The sequence below is a fragment of the Antechinus flavipes genome, chromosome 6 (assembly GCF_016432865.1).
Source record: "Antechinus flavipes isolate AdamAnt ecotype Samford, QLD, Australia chromosome 6, AdamAnt_v2, whole genome shotgun sequence".
Taxonomy (NCBI): domain Eukaryota; kingdom Metazoa; phylum Chordata; class Mammalia; order Dasyuromorphia; family Dasyuridae; genus Antechinus; species Antechinus flavipes.
Window position 1 is genome coordinate 190,743,635 of NC_067403.1, and position 26,358 is coordinate 190,769,992.

Consider the following 26,358-nt stretch of genomic DNA (forward strand, 5'->3'; position numbering starts at 1 on the left):
TGTGTGTACATGTGAGCATGTATGTGTGAGATCCTCAAAGAACAACAAAAAACTAAATTAAATGCTGTGTAATGATAAAGATGAAGTTTATTTCCACCACCCAAAAATGATGAAATATATATATCTTCTATTGGCATGGAACATTTCATATATTTTTCAGACTTTGTTGATGTATTTACTAGTGAGTTTTACTGAACAACCTTTTTCTCCCCGTTCTCTTTTTTTTTATTCTTTCTCATAATGAATGGTTCTCTAGACCAAGGAAGAGAAGAAACAAATTTGGAAATGAAGGTAACATAAAAATGAAATATATAAATAAAGTGTTTAATGACATGAATTAAATGAAAAACTTGGGAAGACTTACATTAACCGATGCACAATTAAGTAAGTGGAAACACAAAAACAATCTCTACAATGATGATAGCAATATTTTTTTAAAAATATAATTCTGTGTAATTATAATGACCAATATGTTTCTACCCAAAAAAAAAGAATTTAGAAAATGTATTTGATTTTCTTTAAAGAGGTATATTTAGGAATGAAGTTGGGGGAGCAGGGTAGGAAGGATTAAGGATATGGAATACATAAAATACTATCACATTCAATTAATGTATTGGTTGTTTTATTGCTGAACTTTCTATTTTCCTATTTTTTATTCTTTGTTATTAAGAACAGTTCTTTAGGCGAGGGAAGGGATATTCTGCATTGAAAGTAATATAAAAAGCTATTAATAAAAGTCAAAAGAAAAAATAAGGAAATGTTTTAAATTTTTGCGCTGTGCTGAGAATTCTTCATTTTACTCCAAAACATTAATTTGCTTTCATATTTTACTATTTTTTTCCTTGTTTTGTCTTTTTAGATGTCAATACAGTCAGAATGGTCAGAATATGAAAAGACCACTGAACTGGGTTATCATTTAAGCTCTGCCACTAACTTAATGTGACTTTGGTAAATTACTTATCCTTGGTGAACCCCATTTTTCTTATCTATAATCACAGGGGATGGAGAGAAGAGAAAAATCTGTTCTAGCTCAATGTAGGCCCCAAAGCCAATGGTCAAAACACTCAAACCTCTATAAACTCTAATAATTTCCATGTTGATAAGGCTGTCCTTGCAACAAACATGGGCAGAAAGTACATATAGTATTATCCCCATACATAAGGAAATGGATTCTCCAGGAAAAAAGCTAGAAAGGAGGAGAGAATATAGGGAACAAAGATCAGTTTGATTCTATATGGAACTAAGGATGAGGTATTAGCACCAACAAACTCATCTGTTTTTCCTTTGAACATATTTCATACTTTTCATGCTATTAAGACAGTCGTTGTCAACTCTGATTTTGCAATATCCCAAAGTATTTCTAGTTATTGGAGAGTCTTGTGAAACATTCTTTATCCCCACCAAACAGAATTAATGTCAACTCATTCTAATAGTATAATAAAGAAATTTATGTAAGATAGTAGAATCTCACCCTAAGCCATATGTGAAGATATTCATGCGGGGGGAAAAAGGTCTTGTTCTTTTTTTTAAAGGAGTTTCAGGCATCAAGGAAGAAATTCAGTTGTATACAATTTCACAGATCTCAACCACTCTAGAGTCTTAACCCATATGTGAACAGGAATCTCTAATCAGAGTTTCTTAGCTATTAGACTGTAAGCTCCTTGAAAGCAGGGACTGTCTTGCCTCTTTTTGTTTCCCCTATACATAATACTCACTTAATGCAAATTTATTTTTGTTTAATAAATATGTATTAATTGATTGGTATACAGATATCCCTTGGGGGTCCATGAACTTGTATGGAAAGAGGGAAATCATATCTTTACTTTCACTGTCCTTTACCTGAAATTTAGCATTTCCTTCAATTATTTAGAAACTTTGCTCTCAGAAGGGGTTTATAGGTTGTACCCCACTGTCAAAAGGGCCCATGACCCAAAATAGGCTAAAATCTCCTACTATAACATGTCAAGTATTTATTTAGTTTTTCCTTAAATACTTCTAATCATAGGAAACTCAATATCTACCAAGGTAGCTGATTCATTTTTGAACAGTTCCAATTATCGAAAAGTTTGTCTTTATATTGAATTGAAATTTTTATCATTGTTCCCAGTTCCCCAGTGATATGGAAATGAGAACAATGATAAAAATTTCAGTTCAGTATAAAGACAAGCTTCCCTACAATAAGAACTATTCAAAAATGAATAAGTCTAATTCAAAAAGAATAAGTCTAATTGCTCTTTCACATGATAGGCCTTCAAATTAGGGAATATAACTAGCAAGGTTGCTTCCTCTTCCCCCAGATTTCTTTTCTCCTCTCCAAATTTCCTTCAAGTAATCCTCAAAAAGCATGACTTTTTAAGATCCTGTTCAGTCTTCTCTAGAGACTTCTTCAGGTTACTAATGTTTCTCAAGGGTGGTCCTCATAATTGATCCAACTATTCTGAAGATCAATTTGGAATAATGCCCAAAGAACAATCAAATTGTGTATACCTTTTGATACAACAATGCCATTAACAGTTCTGTATCCCAAAGAGATTGAAAAAAAGGATGAGGGGAAGAAGAACCTAAATGCATAAAAATATTTTTAAGCAACTCTTTGTGATGACAAAGAGTTGGAAATCAAGGAAATGCTCATCAATTGGGAAATGGCCGAATAAGTTGTTGTATATGAATGTAATGGAAAACTATTGTGCAATAAGAAATGATGAATAGGAAGATTTCAGAAAAACCTGGCAAGTTAAACTGATGCAAAATGAAGTGAACAGAACCAGGAGAACATGATGTATAGTAACAACAATATTATGACAGTAATCAACTATGAAAGACTTAGCTTCTCTGACTGATCCAATGATTCAAGATAATTCCAAAAAGACTCATGATGAAAAATTCTATCCATATCCAGAGAAAGAATTGAAGGAGTCTGAAAGTAGATTGAAGCAAATTACTTTCACTTTATTTTTTGGGTTTTTTCCCTTTTGTCAACTATTATTGTTACTTCTTCACATTGTGTCTAATATAGAAATATGTTTTGCATGATTGCATATATATAATCTATATCAAATTGCTTATTGTCTTAGGGAGGGGTGAGGAAAGGAAAAAAGAGAGAAAATCCAGAACTCAATTTTTTTAAAAGTAAATATTTAAAATTGTTTTTGCATGTAATTGGAAAAATAAAATACTATTTTAAAAAGAGTGGTCCTCAGAACTAAAAACAATACTCCAGATGTGTTCTGTCCAGGCAGAGTTCAGAAAGATTGACTACTACTTCCCTAGGCCTGGACACTATGATACTCTTGATGCATCCTAAGATTGAATGAACTTTCTTGGATGATGCATCACACTACTGACTCATGGTAACCTTGCAGTCTACTTTATTTGAAGTAACTTTTGGCCGTTTAAAAAATAATAATAATTCCTTACTTAGTGGAAGATTTATCACTGCTAAAGAAAGGAAAAAGCCCTGGAATTGGCGGCAGAAGACCTTGAATTGAATCTCTACTTTCAATACAGAATAGCTAAAAATGAATTTTAAAATGTGAATAAATGTTAAAACTTATGCTACTAGAAATGGGTCACTAAGAGAAGTAGCCAGTAAGGTAAAGTGCAGCTTTTATTTGATCAATATGTCAATTCCACTCCCACTCCAATTTCCAAAGCAAAATTTAAAAAGGGGTGGGGATGGTAATAAGTAATGTCATAAGACTTAAAAAAAAATTAGATGGGAAAGGATGGAGGGAAGAAAAAGCAGAAAAGAGGAAGAAAATGGAAGGGGTAAAGAACTAAGAAGAAAGGCGGGGTGGAAGGAAAGAACATTAAGAGTTCAGAGAGGGGAAAGGGTGAAGATGATCAGGAGAGCTAGATTGAAGAGAAAGAAAACTATGGAAAGGCTAAGGAGGTGCAAGAAGAAGGAGGGGAGAATGGAAAGTAAAGAAAAGGAGGAGGAGGATTGTAGTTAGGAGAGAGAAAAGGAAGAGGGAGATTAGGGGCTATGGCATGGTGGAAGAGGTGCTGAGATTTGGCTCTCCAAGGAGGTGGGGTCTGGGCCGGAGGCAGGGCGCGCAGCTGGTCCCAGACGCCTCCTCCTAAAACAGCTGCAGCTGCCTCTAAGGCACAGCCCACATACATACTTCTTTGCGCTCTAGCTCAGGCTCCTGCAACCCTGCCTCCTCCCGCGGCAAGACTACGGCTCCCCAATAATCCCTGGCTGCCGTGTCAAAGCTCAGCAGCCAGACTTGGGGAGTCCTCAACACCCCACTCCCACCTCCCCCTTTTTTCTTCCCCAGGGTGTGTGTTGAGGGGGTGGAGCATTGGATGCCTGGCTGGGCTTTAAAATCCAGCTCCGCGCTCTCCTGCCAGCAGAGCAAGGGTAGAAGCCGTTGCCTTTACCCAGCGAGACGCCTAAGGGACCCTTGGCGCATTTTGCATGTGCCAGGAACAGCTCTCCAGCCCGGGTCTCCCTTGAATTGAGCTTTTGATAGAGCCCATCTCCGTGTGTTAGGGCTCTGCCTCCTCCCAGCGACCCCTGCCCAGCCCGCCAGGGGCTAGTGCTCCCTACGTTTTGAACCTCTGGAGAGGGATAAGCAAGCCGGCCGGCTCAGGGGCTGCTTCTTCTAGCTTTGGCTAAGCTGGCTTTGCAGTAAATCCCATTTGCTGTCCGCTGGCTGGTCCGCGCTCCTTTGGCGCCCCTGGTCTGCGCAACTGGCGTGTCTGCCTTTGTTTCTTAGCCGTCCCACAGGGCTTCTGTAGGGGTCGTTTCGATTAGTTGCAGCTGCAGCAGTTAAGCCCCAAGATTAAGCGAAGAGGGGTCGCCATGCTTCAAAGTACCTTCCTGCTGTGTACCCTGGGGCTGCTGGCGCTGCTGCGCCCCAGCCGGGCAGAGCCCGTGGCATGCCCCCCGCGCTGCGACGTCTCCAAGTGCCCCACTCCCAGCTGCCCGGGAGGCTACGTGCCCGACAGCTGTAACTGTTGCCTGGTGTGCGCCGCGGCCGAGGGCGATGCGTGCGGCAGAAAGGACGACCCCCCCTGTGGAGACAGCTTGGAGTGTGGCCACCCGGCGGGCAAGCGCTTCGCTAAGGGAGTCTGCCAGTGCAAGCTGACCTACCAGGTGTGCGGCAGCGACGGGCGAACCTACGACAACGTGTGCCGGCTGAAGGCTGCCAGCCGCAAAGCCCTTCAGCAGGGGCTGCCCGCTGTCATTCAGATCCAGAAGGGTGCCTGTGAATCGGGTAAGAGGGGCGCGGGCCCACTGTGCCCAGCGGGCCAGCTGTGTGACAAGCACAAAGATCTAGCCTGAAAGAGCTGGCACAAGGACTGGCAGAGCTTTCGGGGACTTTAGAAGCCCAAAGTGTACAAAGAGTTCCCAAAGAATTTCAGCTCCGGGCATTTTCTTTGGCTTGCTCCCAAGTCTAGAATACCCTCCTACTCTCTTCCTACTCTCTTCCTACTGAACTCTGGCTTAAAAAAAAAATCCCAATTAAAATCCCATCTCCCACAGGAAACTTTCCCCCACCTCTCTTAATTCTAGTGCTCTTTCTCTCTCTAATTATTTCCCATTTATCCTGTGTAATACTTTGTATAAATCTTTGCTTCTTTCTTCGATTAGATTGAGTTCTTTGAGAACAGGTACTCTGCTTATTTTTTGGTATCCCCAACCTCTTCAGAGCAGTGCTTGGCGTTTAGTAGTGATGTAATAAATGTTTCTTGCTTGCTTAATTGACAGAAACTTAGAATTTTTAAATGTCAGATTTGGGAGAAGTCCTAGAAAGGAACTTAGAATTTAGAAAATAAAATAATAGGCCTGGAAGGGATCTTGTAATCTAGAACCTAAAATGTCTGATTTGGGAAGAACTTTAAGCTTAATATCAGAGTTAAAGTCAAAGAATCAGAAATCTCAGACTTGGAGAAAGTATCTAGTCCAAGCCATTATTCAACCATAACCCCCTTTTAAGACATCTGGGAGAAGTAATTATTTAATCTTTGCTTGAAGATTTCTAATAAAGGGAAATCTACTGCCTCCCCCAGGCTGCTCATTCTATTTTGGATAGCCCTAAAAATGGATCTCAAAACAGAATATCTGAGCTAGTCTTAGAACTTGGACCCAGACGATAATAGAACTAGAAGAGAAGTTAGAGATAATCATTTTAAAGGTAAGGAAACTGGCCCAGAGAGGAAAAGTAATCCCAACACACATTTCTACTCCTAGCAATCCAAACTGTACTATAGGGTCCACAGGGTTACCAGAAATGTGAAGATTGGAACAATGTCACCTGGTTCTTTGTTCAGGAATATTTGCAAAGCTGCTTCTCAGTGAACAGATGTGTTTTGATTGGTAAGCTGACTACAAAAGGGAATGGACCAGAGTGGTTGCTGCAAAAATTGGGAAGAAAGCCAACTCAGTGATAGCTGTTCTGGGCCTTCCAACTGCAGAGTCCAATAGTTTAGGAAATGGTTAAGAAAAAACTATAGGTTTGTAAAATTATCAAGTTATAGGTGGAAGGGATCTCAGAAATTCTCTTTCACTTGATCTCTCTGGATTCAGTTCCTTTTCTGTAAAATGGGGTTAAAATTCTCTTCTACACAGCATTATTTTGAGAGCTGAGCAGGCACATGTACAAAAAACACTTGGAAAATATTATGAAAATATGAACTATACTATTTTAGTGTTTTTTTTAATATTCAATCAGTAAACATTTATTAAGTGTCTGTTTTGTGCCTGGCACTATGCTGAGTACTGCAGATACAAAAGAGGCAAAAGATAGTTCCCTGATCTCAAGGAGCTATAATCTAATGGAGTAACAAATATAGACAAAGCAAACAATTAAACAGGATAAATAGGAAATAATGAACAGAGAGAAGACACTGGAATAAAAAGGGGGATGCAGAAGGCTTCCTGTAGAAAGTAGGATTTTAGCTGGGAAGCCAGGGAAGTTGGTAGTCAGACTCAAAGGAAGGAAAGTATTCCAGGGAAATCCCAAAGAATGCCCAGAGCCAAGAGATGGAATGTCTTGTTCATGGAACAGCTAAGATACTATGTCATTGGATTGAAGAGCATCGGTCCTTAGTTTCTCCATCCATAAAGTCAACAAATTGGACTAGATGATCTCCAAATTAGATGTGACTGGCAGCAGGAATGGGGATTCTTTTTCCCCAGGAGAGTAGCTGCAAATCAGAGCATTGTGGAGAAAACCTCTGCAATAGCTATCCCTGTATGTACTCAGCATTCCGTGGTTTCTAGCTCTTTCAACCCTGATCCCAGAAACAGAATTAGTTGCTCTGATTTCCCAAAATCATAGGGTAAAGGTCACCAGGAGGCTTTCTACAGACCATTGGTTGTATATCCCACAATATATTAAGTGTCAACTGAAATAAGTTTGCATGGTGCTCCCCTTCCTTTCAAATATAAATACTTATCTTTCCATACTACTCTCTTTCACTCACACAACGATCTGCTAACTAGGTCTACTCGCTATTTTCTGGTCCTTGTTCACAGATCACCATCAACAGCAAAACCCAAAACAGACCAACTCCAAATTCTGGAAGTTAGCTTGGCCAAGCCTAGATGATCCGGTGCTAGACTTGGAATTAGGAGGAGCCGAATTCAAATGCTATCTCAAGACATTTACTTAGCTGGGTGAAATTGGGTAAATCAAAAAAGGATCAAATGAAAATAATATAGGTCAAATGCTTTGCCAACTTTGAAGCACTAAATAAATACCAACTATTATTATTAGTTACACTTCATCATACTGGAATACCCTTCTCCCTGATCCATTCCTACCAGCCGAAATCCTATCTATATTGCATGGACAAACTCAAGTATCTTTTCTTCTGTGAAGTCTTATGACATTACTTACTACCATTCCCACCCCCCAAGCCCTTGCTGAACGACCATAGCATTTTATTTATACCTCTCTTTCCCATCTTTGTGTCCTATGGGGAAGACAACCTGCTATAATTAAAGGAACAAAAGACTTGGATTTAGAATTCCTAGCTTTGACACTATCAAGATCTATAGCCTTTAACAATTGTTTTTCATCTGTGTGCCTCAGTTTCCCCATCTATAAAATGAGGGGATCGGTCCAGATGACCTTTGAGGTCATTCTAGCTCTTATGATGTTATTATCCTGGCATGGAAAAATTTCCAACTAGCCATCCTTTCATCTTAGAAATTAACTTATGACCTGTGATGGCATTCTTAAAGTCGTGTGGCTGCCAGTATTAAAGAATGTAACCGAATATGATAAATGCCCTTTTCAGGTACTTAATTTATTTCTGAGGGCACTTGATTATACTCATGGCTTGAGCTCAGTTGGAAAGGATTTCTAATCAAATCCCTCATAACACTTTATAAAGTTTTCATGGAGAAATGGCTCTGATATTTGCTTTAGTGGAAAGCAGGCCAAAAGTTTCTGTGGATGCTTGCCAGCTCAAAAAAGACAATTGATCTCTCTGTGGTTTTTGTTATTGTTGTTTTTAAAGTGTCTTTTTCATCTCAAACAACATGAGCACCTGATATTGCCTTCTTGATATATTCTGAACATCCCAATTAAATCAAGGCAAGAACATGTGATCAATTCAGAATTATATATTCAAGGCAGCTTAAGATAAAGATTTATCCATCCAATATTGGTATACCTATGAAGAACAGGCTTTGACAGTTTCTTTCAGCTTTAATTATTTCAAGGTTAAAGGTACCTCATTTATTAAATCCTTTTTGCAGATTGTCTGAAGACTGGAATGTAGAATTTGGAATAATCATACAGATCACTTGGGTGTATATGTATGTGTTTCTCCTCTCCCCAGGATACCATAGTTCTGATATAACATCTGGTTTTCAAGGACTTGTATTTGCTGCAGTCTCACATCTGGGTTGACAGGCATTGGGAAGCCAAGAAGCTTGGCCAAGGTAGAGTGAGCCAGAAACTCCACCAGTTAGGATGTTTAAAGACCAGAACATTTGACAACTGTAGCTGTTGCTTCCCAAACACAACCTTTTCAATACTTTTCTGGCCTCTGCCATTTCTGAACAAAGAGAATCCCAAGACCCATATGACTGTTAGAAAGTTTACCCTCCGAGTTCCAACAAAGAGCACAAGTTTAAAGGAATAAATAAGAAGCTGTTCCAATGAGTCAGGTGGGAGTTTATGGCAGATGAACTCATGAGTGATCCTTGGGGATCCTGCCTTTCCTTTTGGCCAAGGATACAGCACTTAAAGGGTTGGCTTCTGTATGAAAGTAAGATGAGTGTTAGGGCTCATAGAATTTCAGAGCTGGAAGCAATCTCCAAAACCATCTAATTCAACCTTCTCATTTACAAATGAGCTAACTGAGACTCAAGGAAGAAAAATGATTTGCCCAACAAAATACTAGTAGTAACTTTGAAGGGACTTCATAAACCCTCCAGTCTATTTTCTTCCCCCCAACTTTATATATAGATCTTCTCTACAATATTCATAGATATCTCTAGAGGGTTGAGCAACATTTGTTGTTCAGTCATTTTAGTTACATGTGACTTTTTGTGACTCCATTTGGGGTTTTCTTGGCAAAATTACTAAAGTGATTTACCATTTCCATCTCCAGCTCATTTAATAGATGAAGAAACTGAGGCAAACGAGGTTAAGTGACAAGGTAAGTGACTTGCCCAGAGTCACATAACTAGATTTGAACTCAGTTCTTCCTGACTCCAGGCCTTGAGCCCATGTATCACCTGGCCCTACTGATCCCTTTTTATTCTTTAGACTCTAAGAGCAAAAGGCTAATCAAATCACCAAAATACTGAAAGGTTCTAGAATTGTTTGGTAGCTTTGATTTTTCTCCAAAGGGCCAAGGCCCAACCCACTTTTACAATCACTCTGTCTTTCATTGGCAAATAGTTTCATCTTGCTAACATATTTTTAGATTCTAATTCTTAGCAAGTATATTCATTCTCTTGTCTATCCTGACTTTGTCACCTGCAGAATAGGTAAGGCATGCCATTTGTGCCATAGAGAAAAATATTGAAGAGAACAGGACCAAGGACAGAGGTTTAAAGTACTTTATTGCAAACATTCTGCCCCCTCTCCCTTTCCATCTCTCTAAATTGATTTGCCTCACAGAAATCAGATTATTATATAATATCAGTGAGCAAATAGCTCTAGATCTAGAAGGCACCTTAGAGTTAATCTGGTTCAACCCCACCCCCACCTCCTTTAACAGATGAGGAAATCATGTCCTAGAGAGATCTGTCCAAGGTCATAACATATTTTAAGTAGCATAATCAGGATTTAAACTCGGGAGCTTGGACTTCTGATCCAGCATTTTCCCCTATTACATCTCATTATATAGGTTGATAGCTATAAAATTTCTAATGTAAAATTTCCCTTTTCAAAAATAAAAGATGAAAAATGTTTCTCCACCCTATTTGGGGAGTTAATTAAGCCCTAGTAATCCTTAAGAACAGTTTTAGAAATTTAAATATCTTTCTCTATTATAGCAGTTTTTTTTGTTTCTTTGATTTGCTTCAGTAGACATTTGTAAGAACTTAAAATCTCAAAATTTTCTTTGGATATATCATCTAGAGTACAGGTGCTTCTTGGTTTCTAAATATCTAACTTAAAATACTACTATTAGATATGAAAAAGAGGTCAGAATTATATTGTGGTTAAGAAGGGCTTTTTTGAGCCCCAGAGAGCAAAAAAAACATTGCCATCTTTCTTAAGAAGTTGGTGAGCATAGAAGCTGAAGGTATACTATCAAAAATATTATAACATTTCAAGTATCTGAAGCCTACTTTAATTCAAATTGTGACTGGAAGGGTATTATATTTTTAAAACCCTTTTTGGAACCCAGAAATAATATACTCTATTTTACAATGTGGGCTATTGAATTAACTTGGAAATCTATTATCATCACATTGTTGCTGTGAGACAATGCCTGCTCAATCCCTACTAGTCCTTCAAAGTTTACAAAGGATTTTGTTCATAAAGACTACATAAAATAGTGAACATCTTATTATCCTAGTTTTATAGGCTCAAAGAGATGGTAAGACTTCCTAGGAGTAATACATGGCTAACCAGTAGAATGGATCAGAACTGCCACATCCTCAGATTTCAAAGCCAGAATCATTTTCCTTAAATTATGTGTATACAATTTATATTCTAGTTCGGGACAATCTATATGTGCAGATAACCTGAAAGCCCATAAGAATAAGAGAAGTATTATGGGGGCAAACTTTTCCAAAAATAGATATAAGTACTTGTAGATAAATAGAGATTAAAAAATAGATAGGCAGATCAAAACATAGATATTCACAAAAATTTCCCATTATCTTGTAGTATGGGCCTGATCTTGGGTTACTTATAGTCATACCAATGGAGTTTGATCAGTTAGCCTTACCAAGTTAGAAAGGCTTCTTCTACAATGGGATAAATTATTTTATTTTTTGGTGGTAATTGTAGTTAAGTGATTTACTCAAGATCACACAACTAGTAAATGGTTTGAATGCAAATTTGAATTCAGGTCCTCCTGAATCCAAGGCCACTGTGCCACCTAGCTGCCCCATTTTTTTGTTCTTTTTAAAAATAAATGAACTTATTTTTTAATTATTTATTTAATTTATTTAAATTATTTATTATTTATTGTGAGGAACAATATTCTCCATCTTTATGAGGATGACTTATCCAAAGAAACACAGTAGCAGAATCAGGATTATTATAGGGATTTCCTTTGGTCTGACCTAGTGTTCTTTGTAGTATCATTTTCTCATCCTGTACTCATTTAGAGAGCCCCATGAGAAATCTTTAACTCCCATAATTATCCTGGAAAAATCCAGGGCAGTATGTTCACAATTTCTTTGCTAAGGATGCTGAACTAGACCCACTGGAGGACTTCCCTGGGTTTGAGAAATAGGATGGGGAAAGAGTATGGGAAGAACTGTGAAACCACATCATCTGAAGACAATTTAAGAGAAATGGTTCTTGTTTCTTTTCACTTTAGCTTAAAGTAGACAAGTTTAAGGGAAAACATGATAGTTGCCTTGAAGTCTAGGGACAGTTAGACCTATTCTTCTTGGACCCAGGGATGAAAGTAGAGGGAAAGGACAGTTAGACCTATTCTTCTTGGACCCAGGGATGAAAGTAGAGGGAAAGTGATTGGCCATCACTCTTTAAAGAAATTTCTAGTAACTCCTGCTGACATTTACATAGCACTTAATACCTTTTCAAAGTATTTTGTCTACATTTTGACATTTAAAACAATCCTGTGTTGTGGCAATAATCCTATCAAAAATAATAACAACAACTGGCATTTAAGGTTTACTAAGCACATTACAAATATCATCCTATTTGATCCTCACAACAATCCTGGGAGGTAGGTACTGTTATCCCCATTTTACAGATGCAGTAACTGAGGTGCACAGAGGTAAAATGATTTGTCCAACTAAAAGTATCTGAGGTCAGGTTTGAGACCTGATTGCAGATCCAGCACTCTATCCATTGCACCTTCTAGATGCCTTTAAGTACTCTTAGTACTACAATCCTTATGGTCATTCATCTAATAGATGTCAGAGATGGCCTTCAAACCAGTGTTTTCCTGACACAAAATTAAATATTCCATCGAATATAATATATTGACTCTCTTGCAACAAGCAGACTCAAGAATGGTTTCCTGTCATTCAAAGTCCTCAACTGGAGACTGAATGACTTATCAGGGAAATTATAGAGGGGGTTCATTCTTTAGGTAAGGCAGTGAATTAAATAGTCTCTAAGGTCCACATATATGCTGATCTAAACATCAGAAAGAAAGCAAATTAAAATAGAGTTATTATATGAGACAATGTTTATAAAGCACTGATTATGGTGCCTAGAACATAATAAGTGCTTAATGAATGCTTCACACTCCCCTCCCCTTTCCCTGCTTCAAAGTGGATGACTTTAAAAAAGTTATGATATTAACTTTGGAGCCTTCTGAGTCTCAAGACTACCATTCAATGAGAAAATATCCAGATGTGATCTTGTCTTCCATTTCCCTCTACACAAAGAATTTCAGATGAATAATGATGGAATGAAGGCAAGCTGAGCCAATTTTTTTTTATTAGGACTCAAGTCAGACAATAATCTGCTTTGATGAGACAACTTCTGTCTGTCTGACCTAAGACCCGCTTAACACAATTCCACAGTGGGAATGCTCTGTTCCCATGTTGGTTCATGTATGGGACTTATTCAGCTAGTGCTTGAATGATTGAGCCAAAAAGTTATTTATTTTTTCTGATCAGGCTCTGAGATTAGTTTGGCATTCATCAAGAAAATTTGGTATTCAATTAAAGTGAGATGCAGAAGTTTTCAGAGGAGTTGCCAAGCAATAGATTTAGACAGAAACAAAAGGACTGAATTTTCTTCCCACTCTTTCCTTCCTTTAAAATGTGAATGAATTGTAGGGAAGGTCCTGGACTCATATTTACCTGGGGTCTGATTCCAACTTTATTATTGATCAGTTTGTTTATCTTGAAAAAGTCACTTTTTCTTTCTAGAACTCAGTTTTCTCATTTAGGAGATAAAAGGCCTAAAGCCCCAATATCTCTTCTAGCTCTGAAATTCTGTGAACTCTCAAGTATATAAGAGCCTCATTCTTAAAATGGGACATTAGACACCAGATACATTACCAGATAGATGATTGCTATGGCTGGTTGACTTTTTGATATAAAATGACAGAGAAAAATTCTACAAATTAAAAATGTCGGTTATTTGATATCTTCCTTGGCTATTTCCCTAAACTTGAACTTTTTGAACGGCATGATATTTAAAGTAGATACTCATCTGTCAAGGATGTTACAGAAGAAACTTAGGCTTCATGCAAGGATTGGATTTATTGACTTGCAACGTCCCTTCCAACTCCAAGATTCTGTGCTTCATTTCTTGGTATCTGGGTTTTCTCAGGAATTATCCTTCTCCTGTCTTCCTCACAAGGTGTGTGAAGATCAAATGAAGTGACTTAGGAAAAGTGCTTTGGAAACTATATATACCTATAGTCACATATTTATACATATACATATATGTCTATAATATACACACACATTTACATATTAATAAACTATGTATCTAGTATGTGTTTATACAGTATATGTATTATATACTATGTTTGTATATTATGCATGCATAAACATGCACATGCATTTCTATAATAGACATGACCATAAATGTGTTGCAATGCATGTGTGATATGTGCATTCACACATATGTATGCATACATAAGTGTACACATATACATGTGTGCATACAAGTGTGTGCATGTGTGATATGCACATTATATGAGATACATACTGTATAAATGTGTATACTTTATGTATATTTATATATAATATATATGTGTATCTATTTACATATATATGAGAGAGACACACAGAGAGACAGAGAAAAACAGAGAGAGATAAATAAAATATACATTCATAGATACAGTAGTTGGGGTCTGTCTGTTTGTTTTTGATAGAAAGTCCATAATTCTGAAATGCCATAGAATAGAAGTATAGTATATGCCAGAGAGATGTCAATGTGGCCTAATAGAAAAAAGCACTGAATATAGTCTGAAAAGAAAGGTTCAAATTCTGAATATGATTCTTATTAGCTTTCATCAATGTTTATCAACATATTTTTTAGTATTTATTAGAAAAATGTAGTTGTTTGCCAAACCTTCTTGCATGAGTTTTCTCATGTTTTAAACAAGGGTCAAGGGATTAGACTAAAAGATCTCAAAGCCTCTTCATATCTTGAAATCCCCTGACCCTCATAGGGCCATGTGATAGCCAGATGACCAGAAGTCAAGAACTAGACTGTTCAAGAACTCAGATTTCTTGAGCCTAGGAAGTAAGATTTTACCATTGCCCTCTTCTCAGAAGAAAACATAAATAAATTTTCATCAACATTTTTAACGTTGGATCACTTCTACTGACTCAGCGTTTGGAATGCAAATGATACAATGCCCAGGTTATCTGTGCTGTAGAGAATGGAAATCATTCCACCTTTATGCTTAAGGTTCTAGATTACTCTGGCATTTTAGAGTATGATAAGATTTTGAGGTGATGTAAAATTTCTGAGACTAGGAGTTTTCAAGATTTTTGGTCTCCAAAAATTGCCATAGCCTCAATTCAGTATGAAAAGAAAAAAAAATTCTGGAGTTTATTATGAATATACATATATAGAAAAATAAAATTAAAGATATCAATTTTCATCAAGAAACTAGTATAAAACAATCTTAAAATCATAAAGTTAGTAAATGTTTATTATTAACAATACTATATACTTTTGGGATTTTTCAATAGGATAACAAAGTAATTTACCAAATTTTTTCATTGAGATATTTTGATAAATGTTAAGATCTTCATTTTACAGATGGGGAAGTTGAGGTAAAGAGAGAGAAAGAAATTTTTCCAGGGATAGTAAAGAAATGGGGGAATGATTTGAATTCAGGGACTTGGAATCCAAAGTCACAGGCCTTTTTACAATACCATTGCAGCCTCCTGATTAGAATAAGTGGAAAATTCTATGTCTATACAATAATGACTCAAAAAATGAGAAGCCTCCTGTCCTTATTTTTTTTTTTAGAAAAGAGAGTAAATCATAATCTAGGACAGTTGGCCCTGGTGTGTTTGAGTTCTGTGGAATTTTCAGCTGTGATTGCAGTTTTCAGTTAACTCCAACCTCCTATCCCATCCCCTACTCCAGTGACACAGTGACTAAATTTCAGCAGACCCAGTGGACTTGGTCAAATCTTACAGAAACCATTATACAGAAGCCACTGAGATTATTCTTGGCCCTGAGTGATGCTATTCAGTGAGGGAAGGTGCTGGGTTGGAGTGGGGGGGTATTTTAAAAAAAGAGAGGCATTAAGAAGCCTGTTTCATAATATAATTTTAAAACCACTGGAGGGTAATTCTCAGAGTTTCAAAGAACCCATTTTAGAACATGTATTGGGAACTTTGAGGCAGTGGGATAGTGGCTGATGTTGTGGTCTCTTTCTCAGAGGGGTCTCTCTGGGGGCATCACTTAACTTCTGGATGGAACTCAACCTCTCTGTCTATTGAGAAATTACTCATAGAAACTTTAGAGATCAAAACCAGGAAAAAAAAATTAAAAGAAGAAATTAAAGACAAAATAGCTAGTTATCATTTATAGAGCACATTAAATCACTGTAAATCATTATTTTTTTGATGCTTACAATGAAAGCCTGAAAGGAAGGTGATATTATTGTCCCCATTTTATAGATGATTAAATAGAGGCAGACTGAGATTTAAGTGACTTGCTCAAGGTCACATAGCTAATAAGTGACTGAATCAAGATTTGAATTCAGGTCTTCCTGATTACAGCTCTACTTTACTTCTTCCAAGAGATCAAAGTTTTCATTTTCTGAATTGCCCTAGAAAGGGAAAAGTAGCTTATCTGAGGTTATACAGGTGGTCAGAAGGTACTGTGATTCCAAATCCAGTGTTCTTTGCATCACAGCACACTGCCTCCTAAACACCTACTGATTTCAGAAACATCATGGTGACTGCCAAAGAAAATATTTTCCTTCTTCTGGTCAGGAAATTCTGAATCTCTTTATTCTACTTGAAGGTATAGAAGTCTCCTTTCCTTCCAAATGAATGCAAATTCAGTCTCTCTCCATCCCTCCCACCCAAAAAGGAGCCATACAGGAATGTTTTAAGCTATGGGAAAAGCCACAAATTCCTAAACGGCATAGCCTCCTGCCTCTCTCCAGCCCTACTAAATTTTTGTTAACCTTCTCTTTCACAAAAGTATACAATAGAGACCCCCATGGGGTTTACTTTATTGTTCCAAGGGACCAAAATTTTTTGGGGGATTTATGGATCACTTTTTGTGGGCAGAGAAAATTCCACCTAAGTTGAGGGTTGACTTCAGAATGCTGGCTTGAAGACAGGAGCAACCCAGAGTGAGAATTATTCTCATTTTTGTTTTTAAATGTAGATCTTTTCAAACTGGTGTAGCATATAGAGGAAGCCTGGTTTGGGGGAATGCAAATTTCTTAACTTCCATCTCATTCTTTCATCTGAAGGATTCATCTGTGCCGATGGGAAGCATTTTAAAAATCTTGGATCTTCTTTCCTTCTCCACCCCAATGTCCCTAGATTTCCTCCCAAAATTCCACAGAGATAGAGCTGAGAGGGATCCATTGAAATATAAGCTACTTGAGAGAAGAGATTGATTCTTTATTCATATTTACACTCCCAATTTCTATCACAATAACTAGCAAACAGCACTCATTAATTGATTAACTGACCACAAAAATCTTCCAGTTCAAACTGAGCAAAGCAGGCATCCCTTCTGTAGCATTCCCAGTGGATGATCCCATATTCCCTTTAAAGACTTAGAAGGATTGTGGGATAGGAGTAGGATTAAAGCAAATGGTACATCAGATTTATTGATTCTGTACAAGGCTAATTGAGAGAGTCATGGTATCCAGGATGGAGACAGCCCCAGACTCCTGTTTTCTGCCCTCTGCCCTGTCCAGACATATTGGGATCATTATATTTCATTCTGGACACCATGTTTTTGGACGGATGAATGTTGACAACCAGTGGAAGGTCATAGAATGGTAACAGATCATGAACTCATGCCCCACAAAGATCATTTGGAGAAACTGGAGGGGCAATGTGGTAGTTGGTGTAACAAATACTTTCAAATCTCTTTAGTGAAGGGAGCATCACTTAACCTCAGGATGGGCTAGACTCTCTGTCTGTAGAGTGGTCACTGATCCAGACCACATAGGATCTTTGGGTCTAGAGTTGGCTAGGACTTCAGAAGACATTTAATCTGACCTCTTCCAGAAGAGAAAATTGAGGACCAGAGAAGTATTAATAGACTTGCTTAAACTCACTTGATAGTCTAGGTAGAGAATACATCTAACTCCAGGTTTCCTCACTGTCCCATGCTTCCCCCATGGCTGTATGTGAAAAGTTCCTCCAGCTCCTAAACTTGGGCTTTAGTAAATTGAGCTCATTCCGTAAAGCTATTCAACAAAGACACAAACAGATGAATCCCCCCCTCATGAATTATTTGTGACATGCAAATGAAAAAAATTATTCCCACATTTTTTTTTCAGCGACACTCTGAGTGTACCCAAGAATAATGGTCATCATAGCTGGACTTGCTAGGCTTTGCTTTCCACTAGAAGCTTATGTAAGCAAGAGGTTTTATTTCGTGTGTGTGTGTGTATATGTGTGTGTGTTTGTATGTGTGTATTTTAATAATTTTGGACTGACATAAAACCAAGTGGCAAACTTTAAATCTGCCAAATTGTCCCACTCTGTTTATTCTGTAGTAATCCATCAAAGAGATTTACTCCTGCTGGCTGCTAATGTAGAGACTTAAAAGAGCCTCCTGCTATTAAAACACAACCACATCTCATGACACTTTATTTATCCCCACTCATTCAACACTGACCTGTGCTCCAGGGTTAACTTGATACAAGGGGACTTTGATTCTAGGCTTATAATCAGATAGGTTCTGAAATAAACTGCTCTCAGAGGTTAGACTCCAGCTGTTTATCTGGGGAACAGGATACTACATCAGTATTAAGAGGCAACATGGAGCCTCCTCTGCAGTGGACCACAACGATCCTATAAAAGCTAAATCTAGGCAGAGAGGCAGGAGTTCTGACCACCAGTCACATGGAGTGGTAGTGAGGAAGGACCTCACAGAAGAGGCAGTACAAAAAGCTCTAAAGGGACTCTCAAGTCCTGGTTTTGGGATAAACTACCTGAACAACACAGAAGTCATCCAACTTGCATGAGTATTCTGCCCTATCCATCTTTCTTCTCCAATTGATGGAGACTAGTCGATGGAAGCTTTTGCATGGGACCCAAAAGAACCTATTCTCTAGTGGGGTACCAGCTAAAATAAGTTCATCACCAATGTTTCTATCCTCCTTGAGTATCATCTGAAGTTAGTCCTTAATAAGAACCTTCTATATATCTCCTGAATTGGAGTATTTTGTAGAATTTCAGGCCATTATCTTTTCCCTGAACTTTCTGACACTTACTAGAATATTTTAAGGAATGAAGTGGTCCTAGAGTCTGGAAAAATTAGTTTCCCATCATGCCTCTGAGATTATGGGCTGTGAAACTCAGCTGTATTTATATTTACTCTTTAGAGTTGTGATGAGCCCTAGATAATGCACCTAAAGTACTTTCAAAAGTTCCAAGGCCCATAAGAATATTAATAATTAATCACTGTCCTATTTAGGAAGAGGGTTCTTGGGTAGAATCCTGGGGCTTTAGAGAAATGTTTCCTTTCTCTTGAATATCAATTTATATCAAAAGGGATGTGATAAGTCTACAGTTCTCTGTAGTCATCAGAGCTTTTCTAGAGTAGTGCCTTCCATTCCGGGTTACACATTTTAAAAGGGATATTAACAGTAAAGATAGAGAGGCCATCAGAGAACAGTTGAGGTGAACTGTGGATATTTAAAAGGGAGACAAGATGACTTCAGGGCTTGATCACAGTCTCAAGAGAAAGGGAGGATTAAATTTGTTCTGCTTGGCCCCAGATGGCAGAGTTAGAAGTGAAAGTATAAATCGCAGGAGGCAGATTATGGCTTTTGATAAAGAACTTTTCACCTATGGATTTCTTGTGAAGTAGTAAGTTCAGCATCACTGGAGGTATTCAAATAAAGATTGTATAACATCTTGTTATGGGAGATCTCATTCTTTTCTGTATCATAGACTCAAACAATTTAGAGCTAAATAGGAAGACTAGACAATATGATCACTAAATTCACTATTATCTTTCCCAATCTTCCCACTTTACAATTGAAGAAACTGAGGTCCAGAGAAGTTAAATTGCATGCCCACTTAAATGTAGGTAGTAAATAGAATAGCTAGATTTTAGGATCTAGATTTTAAAGAAGTAGAACTCAGCTCTAAAGAGTTAAATTAAACAATTTTTGAGATCTTACCCAACTCTTGAGATTGCTTGCCTTCACAGCTGGACAGCAAAGTTAATTTTGAGCACCAAGCTTCATCTTTCATGTCAGGAGTTTGCTGGTAGATTGAATTCCAGTAACGTTTTTTTCTTTTTTTTTCCCCTTTTGGTAGGGGGAGTATATGAGTTTTTTTTTTTTTAATTCAAGCCTTTCAAGGCAAACACTGAGCCTTGTTTGTTCCAAATTAAGTCAATACCTTCCACAGCTAAGTGGGAGATCTTGGCACACACCCATAAATGAAGAAAGAAAAGAAAAACGAGTCATTTCTTAAATGCCTTTGGCTTGTTTGGTAACGGTGAATGAAATTCAATCCATCAAAAAAGTTTCATCAAAGTTCACGAACTGCCTGGCAAACCTGGGCCAAAGCAAAATTAAATGCTTCTCACTAAGCATAATTATTCATGTATACATTGTACTTTATACTTTACAAAGTACTTTTTTCAGGCCCATTGCTGAAGCCACATAATATAGATGTTACTCCCATTTTACAGATGAGGAAACTGAGACTGAGTTGCATAATTTGTTAAGAGGCAGAGTCAAGATTTACCCTAAGGTCTCCCAAGTCCAACATTCTTTCTCCTGCCTCTGGCTGACTTCATGCAAAATGAACATTCTTTAGTTGAAAACATGCTTTCATAATAGAAGCCTTGCCAGCATGGAAATCTATACAACTTGCTTAATTAGCACATTCATTTATCCTTCTGACCCTTTTCTCTAAGTCAATAATACACTTGCCATGGTAATGTTTATTATAGTTCTATTTATCTTTTTTTCTTCTCTGTATTAAACTTGGATACTAGTAATACCCCATAAGTTCCTTGAAAACAAAAACCTGCATCTTTTAAAAAATTGATTATTTTATTTAGTATTTTATTTTTCCCAGTTAGATATAAAACCAACTTTTAAAATTGTTTTAAAAACTTTGAGTTCCAAATTCTCTCTCTTCTTCCTTCTCCAGCCCTCCTCACTAAGGAGGCAAGCAATTTGATATATGTTATTCATATGTAGTCATGTAAAATATTTCCATAATAATCATGAAATCTGCATCTTACTTAGACTTTTTTCTCTCCCCTAAGACTTAATTCTGTATATAGAAGATTCATGGAATCACAGAGTTAGAGCCAGAGACCATCTAGATAAGATTTTTTTTAACCCTTATTTGTTTCATGAACCCCTTTGACAATTTAGTGAAATCTATATATACCATTCATAATAATGCCCTTATATAATTAAATGAATTGCTAAGTTTCAGTTAAAGGACAATGAAAATAAAGATATAATTTTCTTCTCATCTAAGTTTATGGACTTCATGAAATTAATCCGAAGAGTTCTTGATGATCTCAACAACTCCTGTGCTTTATGACCATCTCTATGTCTTTCAGACAATTGGAAATGGATGCCCAGTAGACATCTTAAATTCAATATGCCCAAAACGGAACTCGTTTTCTTTTCCCCCAACTTTTCCCCACTCCTACTTTCCCTATTTCTGTAAAAGGTAACACCATCTGCCTAGTCCCTCAGGCTTAAAATAATCATCCTCCTCACTGTATCTCACTTCAGTTTTCCAAACTGTTGTCAAGGTTGCTGGTTTCTCCTTTGTCATTGTTGTTGCCCTTCATTCTTGAAGATGGCAATGACATCAAGGAAGTGATGCAAGTGAATTGAATTTGAGTGAGGGACAACTGGTAAAATCACCAGGCTCACTTTTTTCTTCCAGAGTCAGTGGCCAGGATTTAGACCAGGATGGCTTTTTTTTTTGGGGGGGGGTGCATTGGGAGATAAAAAGTTAAGATCTTTAAAAATCTCAGTTTGACTGAGGCAACTTCCAATTATTGATGAAGCTAGGTAAAAATCGATGCAAAGAATGGACTTTTTAATGCTTCCTCTTCTCTGACACTGCTGCCCCTCTGCTCTAAGCCCTTATCTCTTCACAATTGGATTATTATAATAGCCAGCTGGGGAGTCTGCCTGCCTTCCACTCCACTCCATTCTCCATTCTATCACTTAAATGATTTTCCTAAAGTGAAGATCTGATCATATCCCCACCCTGAAAATAAATTAAGTGATTTCCTATTAACTTGAGGAGTCAACATCCTATGATAGGCATTCAAAGCTCTTTATAACTTAGTCATCTCCTATCTTCCCAGTTTTCTTACATTTTATTCCCTGACCTATACTCCTGGCTATTCCCTGAATGAGATACTCCCAAGTCTCAGCTCTGGGCATTCTCTCTGAACATTCTCCTTCTGCTCTTGACTACTGACCTTCCTGGCTTCCTTTAAGCTTCTACTAAAAGCCAATTTATTACTGGAATCCTCTTCCAGCTCCTAATTCTAGAGCATTTCTTCTATTAATTACTTTCCATATTCTATATATAGTTTGTTTGCATATATTTGTTTGCTTGTCTCCTCCATTGGATTGTAAACTCCTTGAAGACAGGGATTTTTTTTTTTGCCTCTTTTTGCTTTGTCCAGCATTTAACACAGTACCTGGCACATAGTAGGTACTAAATAAATGCTGCGAACACTTTCACTTTATAGATTAAGAAGCTGAGACTTAGCATGGTTAAATGAAGAACCCAAGTTAACATGGTAGACAGCAGGCTTTGAACTTTCTTTTTATGTTACCAAGCTGTTTCCTTGAAAGAGCTAATTAGATATTTGTTGAATATTGGAGGAATATCTCCATAGACTTTGAATGAGGCCTTGTTAATGAGGATGAGATTTGTGTATTTGCTTGTTTATATTTTTCCATTTCTAGGTGTTTGGGGTTATATGATTCTTTGTTTTAATCATGAATGACTTTAGATTTTAAAACAAGGGTGATGGTTCCAAAGACCAGAAACAGCATTATAGTTCCCATGTCTAAAATCTGTTCAGTTTTACAATATTGTTTCCTTAAACTCCTGTCAGCAGTCAATAATAGCTAGCATTTGTCTAGAGCTTTAAGATTTTATAAAGCATTTTATAAAGATTAACTCATATTCTCCTCATAGCATCCAGAAAATAGGTGCTGTCATTATCCCCATTTTACAGATGAGAAAACTAAGAGACAAAAATTGAATGACTTATCCAGGATTAGCTAGAAAGTTTCTGAGAGGCTAGATTTGAACTCAGTGTTTTATCTACTGAGCCTCCTTTACCCCTATTTTATAATGAAGACACTAAGTCTCAGAACAGTGATGGAATGTGTGTGAAGCTTTGAACCCAGGTCATCCTGAAGTCAAATCCAGTGTTTTATATCCTGCCTTTGTTGATTATGATATAATGCATATGTTGCTTTCCAAAGTGCCTGTACCCACCTAATGCAAGTAAACCTCTCTTTAAGGCAGCTAAGTAGTATCAAGATATAAAGTGTTGTCTTGGAGTCAGAAAGACCTGTATTCAAATCCTGGCTCAGGCTCTTATAAGGTATGTGATCCTAAGCAAAGTACAAGCTCTGACTGCCTCAGTTTCCTTCCTCTATAAAAATGGGGATGATGATGTTAATAATACTCCAAAGGGATGAAGATCAAATGTGATAACATGGAAAGCACTTTATAAAACTTAAAAGCACTATGTAGATGCTAGCTATATAATTTATTACTGCATAATAGATTGTATTATTATATGATATTGAACAATAGACTTTAATAATATATAATAATGATTTATAGTAGTATAGAATTTAGAATTGGAAGGAGACTTCAAGTATAATCCCCTTAATTTATAGTAGTAAAGCTGAGTCCAATAAAGGTAACTTTGCCTATGCTCACAAAGTAGTAATTGAGCTGGAATCGGAACTCAAATCTATGTGTTCCAAAAAATCTCATATAAATCTTAAAAAAAAAAAAAAACTCTGAAAATTTAAACTTCCCATTGGAATCCAAAATGGGAATATTCTTGATACCTTTTCAAGTAAGGAGGTCATCTAGAAAGGGAATAATTGCTCCTGTCTCTGATTCATCTGTTGAGCAATCCCAGATTTTTCTATCTGTTTTGCTTAAGAAGTGACAAAGGAGAGAGCTTTGTCATTATCATCATTAAACTGATTAAAACCACAGAGAGCTCAGCTATCCCACATCTATTTTTTTCCTGTAGGTAAATCCCAAAAGCTGTATCTTCTTATTAAAATACCCAATTCTTTCTGCTAGTATAGGTCACCAACAATACACCAGCCCGAGGTACAAGTTTAACTTCATTGCGGATGTGGTGGAAAAGATTGCACCAGCAGTGGTTCACATTGAACTTTTTCTGAGGTAGGTAATTCGCTTATGTTTGCCACATCAATTCTCGCCCATTCCACTCTAGTCCTCCTGTCTATTTTCTGTCCTTGGTCAATGATTCCTTTAATGGAAATAAAATCTAAATCCTCCCTGCCAATACAGACAATTTTCTCCATGTCCATCTCCTCCCTTTCTCTCCCTTTCACCTTTAGTTCCCTATATCCTGCCCTTTCTGACTTCCAAACCTTTATTCATGCTGGTCTCTCATACTCAAATGCTCTTTCTGGTTCCCTTTCTGCCAATCCAATTTCTTCATCTTCTTTTTTTTAATAGTATTTTATTTTTCCAAATACATGCAAAGATAATTTTCAGCTTCACCTTTGCAAAACTTTGTTCTGAGTTTTTCTTCCTCTTCTCTACCTTCCCCAAGATAGCAAGCAATGCAATAGAAATAAAACATATGCATTTCCTTCTAAATATATTTCCATATTAGTCATGCTCTGCAAGAAAAATCAGATCAAAAAGGGGAAAAACACAAGAAGGAAAAAACAAACAAGAACAAAAAAGTGAAAACATTAACGGTGATCCACATTCAGTCTCTTTGGATGCAGATAGTTCTTTCCACCACAAGTCTATTGGCATTCTCTTGAATCACTTTATTGTTGAAAAGAACCAAGTCCATCATAGTGGATCATCACACAATCTTGTTGTGGCTGTGTACAATGTTCTGTTGGTTCTGCTCACTTCGCTTAGCATCAGTTCATGTGATGCTTTCCAGGTTTGCCAGTTCAACTTCTAACCCTCCTCCAAGCATTCCCAGTTCAAGTGATAACTAATTTTAGTCAATTCCTTTCAACAAACATTTATGAAGCACTGTCTCTGTACTAGACTTGAAAAATACAAAGACATTTTTAAAAGAGCAAAATTATCTTCTTCTCAAGGTATTTACAATTTATTCACATGATGAGTTTATCATTCATTCAGTGGCTAGGACAGATATCATCTTTACATAAATTCAACTCATTTGCATGTCAGGGTATCACCTCCCTGAAGTCATGGTTCAATTCAAGAATGAAGGACAAAGGATCAGATATAGACATGAATACCTTAAGAAGTAAAATATGAGAGGAACCAAGGGAGCAAATCACTATTAATTTTTTTAATGATTCTTATCCCCTAAAAAGGGCAACTAGATGATGCAGTGGTTAGAGCACTGAACTGGGACTCAGGAAGATCTGGATTAAAATCCAATCTCAGAAATTTGCTACCTGTGTGATCCTGGGCAAGCCACTTAACCCTGTTGACCTTAGTTTCCTCATCTGTAAAATGAGATGGAGAATGAAATGGCAAATCACTCCAGTATCTTTGCCAAAGAAAACATCAAATGAGGTTACAAAGAGTCGGATACAATTGAAAAACAACTCAGCAAAGAGAAAATTGCCTTGAAGAGACTATAAATTCTCTGAGACCAAGAATTAGCCTTTTATCTGCTCTCATATAGTCTGGCCCAGGACCTTAGATATAGTGATAATCAGTCAATTAGCAAAACTTTATGGAATGTCTACTATGTGCTGAGGGGAAGAGGAAGAAGGGGTCAACCTGATTATAAATAAATATAAATTGTACAATTTACTTACAATATAGTTGTAAGTAAATATGAAATGTTTTTAGGATAAACACTTGGTGTGTGTGTGTGGGGAGGTAATTAGAATCTAAGGCAGTATTTTAGTTGAACTTTGAAGGAAATTGGATCTAAGAGGAAGAGGTTAAGAGGGAATACATTCCCAGATTGAGGGGCAGCCTGTGTGTACAAAGACAGGGACTGTTAAATGGAAGACATGTGTAAGAAACAGCAAGACAACTGATTTGACTGAACAGTTGAGTGTATAAAAAGGATTAATGAGTACAACTTTGGAAAAAATCACTTAAAGTCAAATGGTGAAGACCATAGATCAACATGACTGACAGACTGATGGAATGGCCATCATTTCTATGTTCAGTAAGCAGGAAGAATATTTTTCAAATTCAACAAAGTTAAACATGATCCTATGACCAGTTCTAGGGAAGAAATAATGAAAAATAAGATTGTAAAGATTCAGTGCTCTATTACATCCCATTGCTTAGAAAGATCCTTTCAAGACCTGAGGGTTGAGCTTGATGAATGGCCACTCTATTAAAATTATTCTTGG

The 26,358-nt window shown here is 37.2% G+C and overlaps 1 protein-coding gene across 2 annotated transcripts in view; it reads left to right on the top strand.

Annotated features, from left to right (window-relative positions):
* Positions 1-3,051: 3,051 nt before the first annotated feature.
* HTRA3 (HtrA serine peptidase 3) overlaps positions 3,052-26,358 on the top strand; it is a 46,554-nt gene continuing 23,247 nt past the window's right edge. The window contains exons 1-2 of one of the 2 annotated variants that reach the window (XM_051964073.1): positions 3,052-5,222; positions 24,103-24,202. In XM_051964073.1, the coding sequence (XP_051820033.1) occupies positions 4,808-5,222; positions 24,103-24,202 (515 nt within the window). In that variant the 5' untranslated portion in view covers positions 3,052-4,807. The remainder of the gene's footprint in view (positions 5,223-24,102; positions 24,203-26,358) is intronic. The other variant, XM_051964072.1, reaches the window with a different exon arrangement.